Source organism: Plectropomus leopardus, chromosome 9, assembly GCF_026936395.1.
Source record: "Plectropomus leopardus strain MGB_pleo_1.0 chromosome 9, ASM2693639v1, whole genome shotgun sequence".
NCBI lineage: Eukaryota > Metazoa > Chordata > Actinopteri > Perciformes > Serranidae > Plectropomus > Plectropomus leopardus.
The window spans coordinates 28,619,001-28,633,925 of record NC_142184.1 but is presented as its reverse complement, the minus strand read 5'-3'; the positions used below and the strand labels follow the sequence as shown (position 1 = coordinate 28,633,925).

The following is a 14,925-nucleotide window of genomic DNA, read 5'->3' as shown; positions in this document are numbered from 1 at the left end:
GTGCATGGCTTGTACAATGCTAGCGGCTCGCCAGGTAGAGCCGAAGTTTGTTTACACTGACATATGCTGTTAGCTAGGAAAATGTGTTTTTATTCAGCTAAACAGGTGGAAAGGTAGCTTCTCAAACGGTTTACCTGGTGTGGATGAACAACCCACGCAGCATGAAAGGACTAATAAAGTTATCACCTAGCCTACAAGTTAGTAAGCGTGTCAAAATGGCAAAACCATATGTCTGCTCGCAGGGTGGTGGACGCGTGCTAGCCGTTTTCTGTTTCATCTCAGCTGAAATGCAGCACAATGTTGTTGCATTGCTGACAGCACAGTTGCCAAATGGGACTTTGCTACAGGGGGGAACCTCCTGCTTCATCCCGACTTCACTAAAATGTGACACAACAGAGAGAGAGAGAGAGAGAGAGAGAGAGAGAGATGCTGGCCGTGCACTCGTCGTTTACATTACAAAACGCACATTAATGTCTCTACTCACCGCTTGAAGTGCTCAATGATTTTCTCTTCTCGTACATTTTCGGGTAAATTTCCCACCCATAAATGTCTGGTTTCCCGGACCATACTGTGTGCTCCTGCTCCCCTATCATACAGATGAGTTTGCTATGTCAGTTTCTTCCCGTGCAAAATAGAAAAGGTTTGCAAAATAAACGCCGGACGAGAAAAAAAATCCTCGGCGCAAATCATTGACTGGTCGTTGTGACCCAATGTAAACCATTAGGTTGGATCCCCGCACGCTGTTTGATACTCTTCACTGTTAAAGCGCGATCTTGCACCCTCATGAACGCGCTCCGGACTGTTCCCGTGACTAGGCGCGTCCCTGACACCATGCGACCTTTGGGTGTCGAAAGAAAGCATGTAGCTTCCTAAAAAGATGCAGCAACTTCGCTTGTAATGAGAGGCACACCGCGCAGGCGTGGCTTTGTGTGTGAACTTCTTTTTTTCTCCCCGATGAGATAGTCGTCCGCCTCTGCGCATGCGCGAGAAAACCCCTGGTTGAATGAAGGTGCTGTGACATCTGAGAAGCTTTGACTCACAGGAGGATCCCATCAGTGCTAGTTGAGCATGGCAAGGTGAGGCACTTTGTATACAGTGACACTAAATGATCCAGAGTTTGATATTGTTGGAGTTTTTGCTGTTATAATAGGCTGCAGTTTATTTTTATCAGTGCACATCACCCCATATTCATCAAGTGAGTCATAGGCCTACATTTAAAAAAAAGTAACAGAAAGCATTCAGGATTACTCCATCCAGGATGATAGTTGGTTATGTCAATCATTCATCACTAAATATCAATAATTACAGGGTGCCATTGGTGTTAATATATATTCTTATTGTTCTTCTTACTTGTGTATATAACTGTTGTACATTGTAGCATGCACATATTTTATATATCTAACTGTACATACTGGTTTTATACATTGCATTGTGGCATAAGGCATATACCCAAACTTCAAATATAAGCCTAATCCCAATTAAACACACAGTGCCTTTTACTGGCTATACATTTGGACAAATAAAGGCCTGTGTCAATTAGAAGGCTGGTTACTATGCAATTTATTTTTATAGATGTTCTTTGGATGTAGCAAACTGGGTTGCTGGCTACCCACTGGAGATGTTGGTTGTCTGCTTAGATAATGCAAACAAATATAAAGGTTTAAACTTTTGTCAATATGGACGTGCTACACACATGGTTAACTTGATAAGATTCTCTACAATTCAGTCATTCAGTTCATTTTAAGAAATCATGAGCATCAAAGAAGAAGTAATACTGCAGAGTAAACAAGAGAAACACAAAAAAGTGGTTTTGTGAAACAATTTGATTGTATTTCTCTCTTTGCTTCGCAACAGTTTTATGTGAAAGAAATTAAAAGACCATCCCCTATACATGCCTGCCCCATATATAAGCCTGTTGAGATCAGTGGTTGAAGCAAATAATAGCCCTGGCTATTTATTGAAGTTTTACAGTAGTAATACACTTTTACACACTTTACACACTCAGCTCATTGTACAAATTCATAAATTTTAAGTATTCACATACTAGTGCTACTTGTTTTTATCATTAATATATTTGTTTTTTATATTTTTCCATACTTTGTGCTGGTACTTATTTCTATGTTCTGTAATTCATTATGCTTGGTATTAGAGTGACTGTGACAAACCACAATTTCCCCCTGGGGATCAATAAAGAAGTACTAATTATGATTCTATCATCTTTTGACCACTTCATTTCCTGCATTTAGGTACATTTTTTGTATCAATTCATGCCTTTCCAGCATCAGGTTATGGTAGAAATGCTTCTAATTTTATCAAAATACAAGTCCTCCGCTGCTTTTATGTTTGTATCGGGGCGACAAATGCTAATGCTCTAAAAACTGACATGGACGTGTCCCCTGCGTTCCCCCCTGTAATCTACTCCAATGTCAATAATTGCTTTCTTTGTCTCCAATATTGTTATTTATTAAACAATATCGCATGCAGGGATTCAGTCATACATGAGTGTGATGAGTTGACTCCCCCCATTCAAACAGTCTCAAAAAAAAGTAGTGTTGAAGATTTTGACACATTAAGCGGAAACTTAAGTCTGCAGGAAACAGGAAACTGAGGGCCTGTTTTAGGCAATTCTGAATGCTAATGATTAGAATATTTAAGACTGTGATGACTTTCATTAAAAAATATGCTTTGACATATGTGAAGATCTATACAGACATTGTTGAAGTTCAGTTTTCTGAATTATTGCTCTGATGTTAATGTAGCAGATTCATGAGTATTTATCATTAATTGTTCTTTTTATACAGTAAATTATGTATATTTTAAACAACTAAAGCAAAAGTTGTACTCAGACACTTGGGTTATTTATGTCAACATAGCTGGCACCAGACATCAAATATAACATCAGAAAGATGATACATTTTCAGTTAAAATGAAATTCAGATTGGTGATATTTAGATGTATAACACCTTTAGACTTTCACGGTGTGAATACATAAACATTATGACATTTTGCAGACATTGGATTGTGGTCTTCATACCTCATGACCAAATGTAATTATTTGACGTCAAGATGATGCTGGCATGAGACATTTGGAAGATGTTAGCTTTTGGCTACTTGACAACGCAACTTAAAATAAACCCAATATCAAGGTCATCTGTCACCAGTATTCTATGTCAAATTGACAATGGTAGCCTATTACAATTGTCCTGACATTGAGTTCTGGTCAACCAATGTCAAAACCTATATTCAACCAAATATCGCCATCTAATAGTTGGGATTCCAATGGGAGGGAGCAGCAAATAGTTCACCTCTCCGCACACTGATTTAGCATATGACAACAAAAGTTATTCATAAAACAGTGAACCAAAAAGGAAATTCAAGTTCAGGCACACACCAGTTGACACTATTTCATTGACAGCTTACACTAAAAACAAAAAGGTACAGCTGTGCACGGGGTATCCTTAGTTTTTTATTTATAAAACACTACTATATTATAATAAAGATTAGAATTTGTATGATTCTACTTTACTCTTTGTACTGTAACATATTTAGGTGTTGACTTGCTTGTAATACCTGTAGTCCATCAGGACAAATAAAACTTCAACTAATTTACTGCTACTACTACTACTACTACTACTAGAAGTGGGGCACAAAATGGCATGAAGGCTATAAAGCCAGAAACTTTGACCTGGTCTGAGTTCTCTTTTAAGCTAATAAGTAACAAGAACAATTGGGCCCATGTCCAAAGGTACAAGGGACCAGTGGTGATAAAAATTGATAAGAGGTAAATAAAAGCTGCACATTTTTATGTGTTTTCCCTTGAAAGACTATCCCAGTTTTTATGATTATTGCTTAACATGCTGCTTTTTCAAAAGCTATGTCAACCTAACCTGGGATTCAACATCTGTGGTGATCAAATCAAATTTCAATTCATTTTACCGCTCAGTAGCTACATTTTGCTCATAGTGGAGCTAAAAGTAACATTCAGCCCATAAAAATCTCTTACTGAATTAAGTTTGGTCAAGAAAAGCTCTGTTACTACACTACAGCATTATTCTGCTTTTGTTACTAAATTAAGCACGCATATTACAGTCAGGGGGAGTGCGCATGCGTCAAAATGCGGTAACATGGGACACGCGCAGCTGTTCTGCGCATGCGTGCAGCGTGCCTATCAGATGAGAACAGAAAAGTCTGGAAATCTCCTCCTGAGGAGGTGACAACGAGCACTCAGTCATTTCAATGGGCATTTTCACCATATTCGGGTGCTCATGGAGAACGTCCTCCCTGTATCTACTGAACTCGACCTGATGTGGAACTCTATTCAGTTAAAAACCTAATAAACCCATGGGAGTACAATTTCCTATTTTGGTGGATCGACTAGACACCAAAACTAAATTTCCTCTTCAGTGATTCTCAGAGCTGGATTATCTTTGGGAACTGGACCGTAATGTGCCCACTATAATTTCACACGCCTTTTTTTGACAAGGAATGACGGGACTGATAAAACAAAAACCCTCTCGTGGAATATGTCTCCCGTCAGTCCACAGCTCCCAATAAAGACACATCTAATGGGCTTAATACCGGCGTCAAAATGTGGATTTAATTTGATGTGGGTGTCAGAGAGCTTCTAAATTGTCACAAGAAGCCAGGCTGCAATGTTATCGAAACAATGTAGCAAAAGACCTGAATGTAAAGACGACACATAGTAATTCTCCTAAAAGCCTCTCGGTGTTGCGGCGAATTTTGGTGTCCGCATGAAAACAATTATTAATTCGGGTTATTGGCTTTGACTTATATTGTCCGCAGGTATCGAGAGGCAGTTAAGAGAGTAAAACCAAGCCTTTTCTTTGTCTAACGCCATTTTGTGTGACTTTACAGCACTAACGTTGTCGTCAGCCATTTTACCTTTTCTTTTCAAGTAGACAATCTCGGGAGAGACACGTCGAAAGCAGAACGATATTTTACAGGCCCATGGGTTGTGTGGAAATTTAGCTCAGCGACAGAATAATGAAACAAACGTACCCAGTCTAAGCTGTTTGGGAGGGAATTAATGTCTGCTTTTTTACGAATGTTTGCACCTCAGCTACTCCATAACAGGTGAAAACTGCGAGCTGTGGTAATTTTACAGACGTGTATTTGCTGCATACCATCTATTTATGTGCTATTCAAGTTACTACGCATTTGTTATTTTGTGAAAACCTCGATGTGAGCTGTTTGTGGTAGTATCATGAAATGCGGTCTATCCCCTTTGAAAATAATGTATTTACAGAATGTATCTTATTATGTTTTTACATTTAGGCTCTTTTGTAGAATGTGTGTGTGTATGTGTTCATGATAGGCTATTTAAATGTAAAGAGTAAAGGCTCTTCTCCCATTGCTACAAAATTAAAGGTTTTAAAATACACTCATTAGCCGTCTTAAATAACAACAGTGAGAATCAGGTGTTTGCTCACAGCCAGGCTTGATTGTAGCAACACAATAGGTCTATACACGATGTTAACCTGCCTTATTTTGACCCTCATCCATCAGTAGGCTGTGGAAAGGGTTTCAACGCCCCCAGGCTCTGCAGCCCCACAAAGAAAATTTGGAACAATGACTCTCCTCAGGAGCAGCCAAAGTGGTATGCCAGCATCTCTGCAATATTACAGCATTAAATCATCCAATATGACACACAGACTCCTAAAATAACATCCACAAGAGCGAATTTGTCACCCGAGTTAGTGTTGATTAACCGTCATCAGCATAAAAACAAGATTTATATAGGGATAAGATCTGTTCCTGAGGCAAAGTTTGAAAAAAAAAAAAAAAAAAACTCATACAAAAATGGATGTATGACCATATATGCACATGCATTAAATAACAGGACATATAACTTTACATATATGGATATATTTGACATTTATATTTGTTTCACACATACATTTCAAATTATATGTGCAAACATGCAGCTAAAAAAATAATGTATGAAGTGATATATTGCATATTTCAGATTCCATATTTAATTTCTACATATATGTTGAATATGCCACAGACAGATTTGTTTTCACATATACAATGTGATGTATATAAACATATATGCATTTTATATCCATGATTAAAATGAGCTTTGTCAAATAATTATTTAACTCGAAAATATGTAGTTTACATTTATTTTAAAATAGATTAGACATACATGAAAGTGGACATTTTTGCTATATTTAGAAATATATCTGACATATATATCACATCTATATGTGTGACAGAAACATGGGCACATACACTATATACGTAGTTTACATAGATAGTCATGAAGATAGTGATGAAGTTATGTGATTACAGTGTTCCACATATACAGGAAATGTTGGGGTTTTTTTTTTCAATAGCTTGAATTTGCAAATCACTTTAATATGCTCCCTGGACATCTTAATAATAATAATAATAATAATAATAATAATAATAATAATAATAATAATAATAATAAAAACATTCTAAATACAAAAACATTCATTGTTGATGTGGCGCCTATAGGACTTTATCTATCTGTGATGCTTCTTCTCTTGTGCCTGTGATCTTCGTCGATGCTCTCTCTTTACATATTCCGTATAATCCTCTTCATCCTGTATGTACAAGTATGACAGATGAATTATCATTATTCAAAAAATATTTAAAAAAAATCATAATACCAACAATATTGAAAATTTGTATGGGGTTAAACTTGGCTCTTAACATTTATATTGTTCAGCAAATGTCTTTGCTGAACAATATATATATATATATATATATATATATATATATATATATATATATATATATATATATACATATATATATGTAACTTATTAACTGTCTCATTGCCTTCCAAACATATTTTCCAAAGAAATCAAATCAATTTGCTCAGGTTTCAAGGGGTTAATATCAGTCTTTATTTTTGCTTAATATATTCACCCCGCTTTAGTCAGTGAACACCCAATTAACACAGATGCCAAAAAAAAAGGAAACTTTCTTATATAAGCACTGTATCAACAGTGGATGCTTTAATTTGAAAACTCTGAACTATTTAATTAGGCTAACTCAGAGGAAAGAAAAGTAGGCTCAGTATTCTGAGTCAGAGAATACTTTGACCTGAATCTGTCTTGGGGATCTTATACCTCCTCCACCTGGGATACAAGTTTGAGAACTTCAGTCTCATCTTGGGACCGACTCTAATGAACACATTGATATTCTGCCCCAGTTTTTGGGGTCCCGGTGGACAGAAAGTGCTTTCGGCCCCGTGTGCTGCTTCCAGGGAGACTCACTGACCTGTGAGGATGCTGCATCCAGCAGATCCATAGTGGGGATTAGACAGCCGGCCTCACCCAGGAAACACATTAGGATGTGGAGCACGTCAGCCCAGCGTCCAACAGTCAGCATCAGGACCATTAAACCGCCAAGACGCACCATCACTGTGTTCAGGACAGCCTGGCTGCTGGGCAGACGGTGCTGCTCCTCTGCAGAGACAAAACACAGTATTAAGGGAAAGTATTTGGTGAAAACTAATACAATTTAGGAAATATCTATAGGGGTGTTAAAACATCAGGGTGCTAAAATGAATGATGGTTAGGTAAGACCAGACAGATGTGTCAGACCGATGTTTTCTCTCATCTTAAATAGGGGTTCATACTTTTCAGTGGTGGACAGTATTCACATCCTTTACTTAAGTAAAAGTACTAATGCTACACTGTAAAAATACTCTTACACAATTTTAAGTCCTGCAATGAAAATTTTACTTAAGTACAACTAAGTACATATGTTTAGGAAAAGGTACTTTAAGTATAAAAGTAAAATTACCCAATGCAGCAAAAAAACTGAATTAAAAAAAAAACACCTAAAACTCAAAATTATATTTTAAAAAAATCCTACAAACTCAAAATTATTTTTAAAAAGTTGAACATAACATCCTCCCAAAAACAGAAAGATATTTAAAAACAATAGAAAAAGCACATAGAAACTCAAAATTATATTTAAAAAAATCTTAAAATAATTTAAAAAATGTTTAGCAAAATAGTTGGCAATTAATTTTTTGTCAGTCGACTTATTAATCAATTAATCATTACAGCTGTAATTGTATAAACTGTTTGGCAAATTCATTCATAATAAAACATTTTTATAAACTCTTCTTGTGTGTTTTATGTAAAATTCTTCTCTGTGAAGTAACTAAAGGGTTGAAATAAATGTACTGAAGTAAAAAGAACAGTATGTCCCTCTAGAATAAAGTTGAAAGTGACATATAAAGAAAATACTCAAGTACAAGTACCTCAAATTTGTGCTTCATTAGAGCACTTCAGTAAATGTACTTGGTTACACTTCACCACTGATACTATCAGAGTGTTAAAGGCAGTTTTGTTATTTTTAAGTCCTGGCCAGATTCATCAGTGACTTACGACTGTTACAACATAACCTCTGATCCCTTTTGAATGTTTCTCACCCTGCATGTACACAACCAAGAGTGTGTAGCAGATAGTAAGTGGCGTCCAAAACCTGAGGGCCTCTGTTGCAGAGAGGAAGTGTTGATTGATGATTGATACAGCGGCCACCACAGCCACAGAGAAAGTGATGACCATAGTCCTGCACAGCATGGGCAGCAGGCTGCGGCCTGATGTGAGCAGGCTGATGCAAATGCCGCAGTAGCGCTGTGAGCTGTGGAGTTTATACAGAGCCAGGACGTGGTGCAGCAGCCATGTGGCCTGCCGAGCCAGGAACCAGCTGAGTGCTGCTGCCAGGAGCAGGCAGAGCCAGCTATGCGACGCCCCCTTGTGCAGAAAGGACAAACTGCAGCTCAGGGCGCAACCTAGAGAGAACTGGCTTTGGACTAACAGCTGCTGCAGAAATTTCTTGTACTCCTGGGGAATAAAGGAGCATATGATCAGAGCTGATGGATGAAATCAAAGCAGATGATGGGTGTTTGTTATAATAGATGTTTATGAGTCATCATGATGTGATAAGTTCCAGAAATTAACTTTGCAAAATTTAAGCAGAAGCAACTGGCAAATCAGGCGATGTATACTGAGCAAAAATTTAAATGCAACTCTTTTAGTTTTTGCATCCATTTATCTAACACTTAAACTTATTTCTCTCAAATTCTGGTCACAAAGTTGTTAAGATCTGTATGTGAGCACTTCTCTTTTTCCAGTCCACCTGACAGGTGTGGCATATCAAGATGCTGATTAACCCATTGATTACTCTGAGCAAATTGGGTGTCTTTCAAAAACATTGGGAGGAAGGCAATGAGAAATGAAAGAAGAAATAACCCCAAAATGAGCATTAAGTTAGTAAGAAGTACCTGAAAATTTGTTTAACAAAATAAATAAATAACAGAAAAAAATTGAAAAGGTGCTTAAATTTTCAACCAGAGCAGTTACCCATGAACAGTCAGTTGACATGCAACAACTCTGGTGGACATTCCCGCAGTCAGTATGCAACGGCACACTCCCTCAAGACTGTGATCAAACTGCACATTTTAGAGTGGCCTCTTACTGTGACGATCCCAGAACACATCTGTGTGGTAATGCTGCTGTTAAATCAGCATCTTGATATGCCACTCCTGTCAGCTAGCTGGGTTTTGGCAAAGGAGGAGGGCTCACAAACAGATTTTAACAAATTTGCAACCATAATTAAAGAGAAATATATTTAATGAGAGCATTTAAAACGTCTTAGATCAACCTGTGAAAATGGCATGTCAATTTTTGAGAATCAGGCATAGTTTTTATCACATAATAAGTTTCTTACTTGTCCTGCAGTAAACAATCCAGAGACACCTCGAAGACAAAACTCTAGTACCACCAGGGCGGCAACTCGGGAGCCCACTATAGCCAGCAACCCCGTCAAGATGCCAAAATGGAGCATTCCAAAAAGTCCAGGTCTCCTGTGATGACTGGGGGTCTTCTGGCTTGATGAGTCTTTATCATCTTTATCCTTCCAACTGCGAGTTGTAGAGAAACAAATTAAGTAAGAAAATAATATTTTGTTGAGAATGGTGAGAAAATGGATGTTTAGCTAACGGATCAGGTTATAAAAAATAATCTTCATGCACAGATCTATTAAAGGGATAGTTCAGTTTTTTGAAGTGAGGTTGTATGGGGTACTTGTCCATAGACATTATATTACATATAGTAGATGTCAGTCAGCATGCTCCCAGTTTGGAGAAGCAGACTTGAATCCAACATGGAAGCTAAGCAATGAACTGCTGTGGATGGGGGTCAGCAACAAAACAAATTTTAGCCACCTCATAAAAGTCCCACCTAAAAAAATCTATAGCAGTTCAAGTGTGCTCTATATTTAGAAGGTTTCCACTGCTTCTTACTGCTAGAAAGTGATTTCAGGAAAATAAAGCCATAATATTGCTTTTTGCAATGCCAGACTTCATTGAGAAAAACAGTAATTTAACACCACTGAACAAAGGAGCTCCTGGTCTAATGTTGCCTAAAAACAGTTTGTCTGATTGTGTGACTTTGGCATTTGAAAGGTTTAGTTTGGATTGACCAAAGTCACATAATAACGCAAATTATCCAACTGACTGAAGCAGCAGTAGACAGGCAGCTCCCGTGTTAAAGTGAGCTAAAATTATTGTTTTTGTCAATGGAGTCTGTTGGCTGCGATAAGAGTATAGTGAAACTGACGGCTTCGCCACCACAGCAGGGTGTCTAATGGAAAGATACAGCAGTGAAAATACTCTCAATATAGCAAACACTTTTGGTAGGACTTTTTTTTTAGGTGGTTAAAACATGTTTTGTTGCTGGCCCCCATCCACAACAATACATTGCTCAGCTTTCATGCTGGACTCCAGCCTGCTTCTCAAAATTGGGAGCATGCAGACTGACATCTGCTGTAGGTAATACACTGTCTATGCAGAAGTACCCCATACAACCCCGCTTCAAAAAAATCAAAACTATCCCTTTAAAGGGCAATTTCCTCACCTCTCCTCTAGAAATAAGTGCACTCTTAGCAGGGAGCAAAGCACAGAGATCCCACATGCACCTACCAGTCCTGCAGGTTACACAAAAGTGAATTTTCAACCAATGACACAAACCCGTCTATACAGTTTAGAAGCAGGCTGTAGTAATGTGAGCGTGAGAGAAAATGAATGGATGAGGAGCTCACCTTGAAGTACACTATCCACTGGATTGGCATCGAGAGTCAGCCACCCCGGTAGGAAGTAAGAAGTCGGAATAAGCGACGTGAAAAAGGATAGCATTGTACTATCTGACTTTTACACGTCACAAAAACGCATGGAGGTGAATGAAATTTAAGCAATCCCGTACTCAGGAACCATATTTTATTGTTATTCCAGATAAGGTCACAGAAATTTAGCTCAGCGCTTCTGTTTATTTCAATCTCAGTGTTATGCTTTGCTCATGCAGAAGCCTGTATCAAAGGTCACCAGGAGTGGCGGTGCAGCAGAAGCTCAGTAACCTCCGTCACAACAAGATAATGGAGGTTATTGCACCATGGGATGTGCTGTACACTGTAAAATTAAAGCATCAGTTAGCTGTGCTTGTGTCTGCAAGCTACAATGTGACATTGCTCTGATGAGAACTTCTTTATGTCGTAGATCTTTCTGAAAAAGCACATTTTTCCATTTTGCCCAGAGCAATATTTCAAGTTAAGTCAAGATCTGTAAATTCTTTAGATAAATATGCAAATTAAAAGTTTTCCTAACATATTTTCATAGGATTACCTAGAAAACCCAATGTAGTTAAAAATATTTAGTGTTGCCTGATTTTATGCAAAACGTGTTGAAAAATACAATAAAAATGTTTAAAATAATTTTATATCTGATATAAAGAAACATGACCACCCTGTTGTGGATTTGGAATTTGGAATTTGGATTTTTTGTTGTTTTTTTTTTAATTTCTCTCTTCAGTCATGTGAATATTATATATGTCCTTTGATTATCATTAGGTGGGTGACCCATGTACACTATTTTTGACATGTTTTAATAACATTTTTTTAAATGTCTTTTTTTACCGTATTGTATTTCCCCTGTATTTTATACATGTTCTGTTTCTCTCAACATATGTTGTACTTGACTCAGAATTGAAATTTTTGAGTTGATGAAAATACAATAAACTAAGCTGAGTAGAAAAAAAATAAGCATGAGCTCAGATTAAAGCCTAGAGGGGGCAGCAAAAGACAACATTTAATGACTTCACCTCCACCAGGACAGCAGAGAGCATAAGTCAGCTATCACAACACTACTGCAGACTGCAGTCGTCCCCTGGGTGCTGTAATGCTTTAACACCTGACGGCATCTTTAACCCCTTCACCTGACATTGGTTTAACAGATAATATGAACACTATGACAATGATAACACTTGTTTATCACATAAATGACTTCTTCCTGGAGTGTTCAAATATAATGAAACCTACAAATTCTATAGTTCAGAGCATCAAGCATGCATACATTTCTTATCATCTAGAACCACAAGAGGGCGCTGTTAGCCCAGTAGTGTATTTTCTGCAGTAAAATAAAGAGAGAATCCATGAAACAACACAGTGATATTATTTTCAAACAAATCACATTTTCATGCAGGGGAGGGAGTATCATGAAAATCTACAAAGCTAACTAATCTGCTTTGCAATCCATTATCTGCACAGAGTGTGATGAAACCAAAGCCCACGCAGTTTAAATTGCCCTTTATCACTGAGAAAGAGTCATATAAGAAAACCAAAGGATTTATGACTTCAGTGAACCATGGCCAAAGTGTCATACCAAGCAGGAAGCACGGCTCGCTCAGTGTGTCAGTCGTGGCTTTTAAAGTGCTAGAAGAGTTAGGTGTTTTGGACTCTTACAGGTGAGCACAGATTCATTTGATTTGTATGTGGGGATGTAAAGTGAATCCTGCTTTGGGTGACAATAATCAAATCACTGCTTTTGAGTGTAATTATTTCAATTTTGTGGGCTGGTTTAGCCCTGATTAAATACTGTGAATAAAACAATCACCTAACTTTAAGGGAGACCACGACTTAAATTAAGGATTCCAACATGTTGTTTTCTTTGCCTATGGAAGTTCAGTCAGTATTATTGAGCATGCTCAACTCTCTCTCAAACCCAGAAACCAGAAACAAGTCTCAAACTTGTGATGTCACTGGGTATAGAGTCTGGAGCTGCTCCACTGATGATTTTGTGTACTGAGTGTTCTTTTGTCTTTTTTTTTTAAACACAAATGAGGTTTATCTATTGTAGTGCTCCCAGTTCTGAAACAGAAAATGTACTCATACACTCAGAATATTTCCTTGGCTCCTCTCAATGCCATCTAGAACATATTTCACCACTCACTGTCCTCACTGTCTTTGGAACAGCTCCAGACTTTATATACTACAAATTTAAGCTTTGGCACTCTGGATTTTATTTGGGAGAGAGGTGTTTATGTTAAGTAATATGTTGGGGTTTGTTTTAGACCATTGGAATAATTTATATGAATTTTGAAAATCGGCTTAGTTAGCCTTTAAATGTTACATGTGTTAAAGACATATAATAACAGGGCAGTATGGTGTATTAAAAGTAGATTATTTGGATTTTTTTTAAGAAGTCAAAAAGGATTAAGTTATATTTAATTCAGCTCTGCCTTTTCTTATTTTTACTGTGGACAAGACGGCTTATAGTGCTTTATTGCATTAGTGTTGAAGGCCTTGTTTTAGTCACAGACATCTCTAAAGCCCCTTGAGGCAGGTTTGTGATTTATAATATTATCCTAAATTAACTCCTCATCCTCAGTGTGTCTGAGCGCAGAGTTTATGTGTCCAGGCGGAGCAGTGAAGCGGTGATTTAACAGTGATTCCAGGCGGCAGATAAACCTCTAAGGAGAGGAAGAACTTCCCACATGGCATCCAAAAGTGCCGGCAGCGTGCAATATGATCGCTGGGATGAGGACAACGTCGACATGAACGTAGAAGCTCCACAGTCTATTGTAATGAGGTGAGACAAAGTGATGCCTGACATTACGATTCAAAGTCTGAATTTTGTTAAAAGTCTTCTGATGCCAAACCTATTTTGTATCCACGTATGAGCTAAACTGATGTATGAGTTTGTTAATTTCACGTATCAAGGTGTAAATCAAGCTTTTAAACTTGACACCAGTTGCATCCTAATGTGCTTCTTAAAAGCTTTACAGTGAAAATGAAGTGACCAGGTGTTGAAACCAGATCATAAAAAAAATGTTTAAGTGACAACTGTCTATCAAATGCTGTTTGACCTGACTCTGCCTCCGTCTCGGTCACATTCACAGGATCTACGACAGAGTGCGTAACGGCAGCTCTGGAGTAGCAGTGAAGGCGGCTGGAGCTTTGGCTGCTCTGGTGTCCATTTACATCATAGGATACCTGACAGGATACTACATCCATAAGTGCTGATCGGACATTTCACACACATTTATATTTAAAACACTTTCAGACGAAGCTCAACTGAAACAGCATATTCACAGTGAAACCTCTGAAAGAAAAATCAAATCAGCTGTTTCACCAGAGACTGGAAATGCACTTTTATGAGAAATGGCACAAATTTATTAGTCTCTAACAATAGATATGGCAAGTAAAATGATGCAATTTTTGTTTTCATTAACCTGGTGTCATAACATCCCATACAGAAAATCTAAAGTTATATAAAATGTTTGTAAAATATTATTTATTCTAATTATTATTTGTTGTCTTAATAAAACGTCAATGTTGCAGCCATGCAAGAGAGTCAACTGTAAATTGCACAAGCACGAGAGGTATATCTGAATGCACATACTTATGATAAAGTATTGTAATGTAATGTTTGTTAAAATATTTTTTTTTTTTGGTGTTTTGAGCGCCACAAGCCGAGTGCCACCTAGTTCGATGATAATGAAGACAAGGCAGACATCTCTACGGCCAATATCTCCAACATTCGGCAACTCACACCAAAACAATCTAGATTAATAAAATTTTTCT

The 14,925-nt window shown here is 37.6% G+C and overlaps 3 protein-coding genes across 5 annotated transcripts in view; 1 reads left to right on the top strand and 2 right to left on the bottom strand.

Annotated features, from left to right (window-relative positions):
* spen (spen family transcriptional repressor) overlaps window positions 1–926 on the bottom strand; it is a 28,327-nt gene extending 27,401 nt beyond the window's left edge. Inside the window, exon 1 of the mRNA XM_042492512.2 lies at window positions 485–926. Within this exon, the coding sequence (XP_042348446.2) occupies window positions 485–567 (83 nt within the window). The 5' untranslated portion in view covers window positions 568–926. The remainder of the gene's footprint in view (window positions 1–484) is intronic.
* A 5,045-nt stretch (window positions 927–5,971) lies between these two features.
* On the bottom strand, window positions 5,972–11,393 carry tmem82 (transmembrane protein 82). Its single transcript, XM_042491967.2, has 6 exons — window positions 11,113–11,393; window positions 10,929–10,998; window positions 9,742–9,934; window positions 8,441–8,855; window positions 7,276–7,463; window positions 5,972–6,593 (listed from the first exon to the last, which is right to left on the bottom strand). The coding sequence occupies exons 1-6, from the start codon at window positions 11,204–11,206 to the stop codon at window positions 6,513–6,515; spliced, it is 1,041 nt and encodes a 346-aa protein (XP_042347901.2). The 5' UTR covers window positions 11,207–11,393; the 3' UTR covers window positions 5,972–6,512.
* A 1,322-nt stretch (window positions 11,394–12,715) lies between these two features.
* Window positions 12,716–14,690, top strand: smim1 (small integral membrane protein 1). 3 transcript variants are annotated; one of them, XM_088082438.1, is made up of 3 exons: window positions 12,716–12,806; window positions 13,760–13,930; window positions 14,241–14,690. In XM_088082438.1, the coding sequence occupies exons 2-3, from the start codon at window positions 13,836–13,838 to the stop codon at window positions 14,362–14,364; spliced, it is 219 nt and encodes a 72-aa protein (XP_087938564.1). In that variant the 5' UTR covers window positions 12,716–12,806; window positions 13,760–13,835; the 3' UTR covers window positions 14,365–14,690. The 3 variants fall into 3 exon arrangements, with proteins under 3 accessions (XP_087938564.1, XP_087938562.1, XP_087938563.1); XM_088082436.1 differs by having other exon boundaries at window positions 13,730–13,930; XM_088082437.1 differs by lacking the exon at window positions 12,716–12,806 and having other exon boundaries at window positions 12,820–13,930.
* Window positions 14,691–14,925: the final 235 nt, after the last annotated feature.

Excerpts from the sequence above, each read along its gene's own strand:
- smim1 (XM_088082438.1), top strand. The coding sequence starts at position 13,836 with ATGGCATCCAAAAGTGCCGGCAGCGTGCAATATGATCGCTGGGATGAG. Across the intron at positions 13,931-14,240 it reads CCACAGTCTATTGTAATGAG|GATCTACGACAGAGTGCGTA; the intron begins GTGAGACAAAGT and ends TCACATTCACAG.
- tmem82 (XM_042491967.2), bottom strand. The coding sequence starts at position 11,206 with ATGCTATCCTTTTTCACGTCGCTTATTCCGACTTCTTACTTCCTACCG. Across the intron at positions 9,935-10,928 it reads CACTTATTTCTAGAGGAGAG|TTGGAAGGATAAAGATGATA; the intron begins GTGAGGAAATTG and ends TACAACTCGCAG. Across the intron at positions 6,594-7,275 it reads TGGATGCAGCATCCTCACAG|GATGAAGAGGATTATACGGA; the intron begins GTCAGTGAGTCT and ends TTGTACATACAG.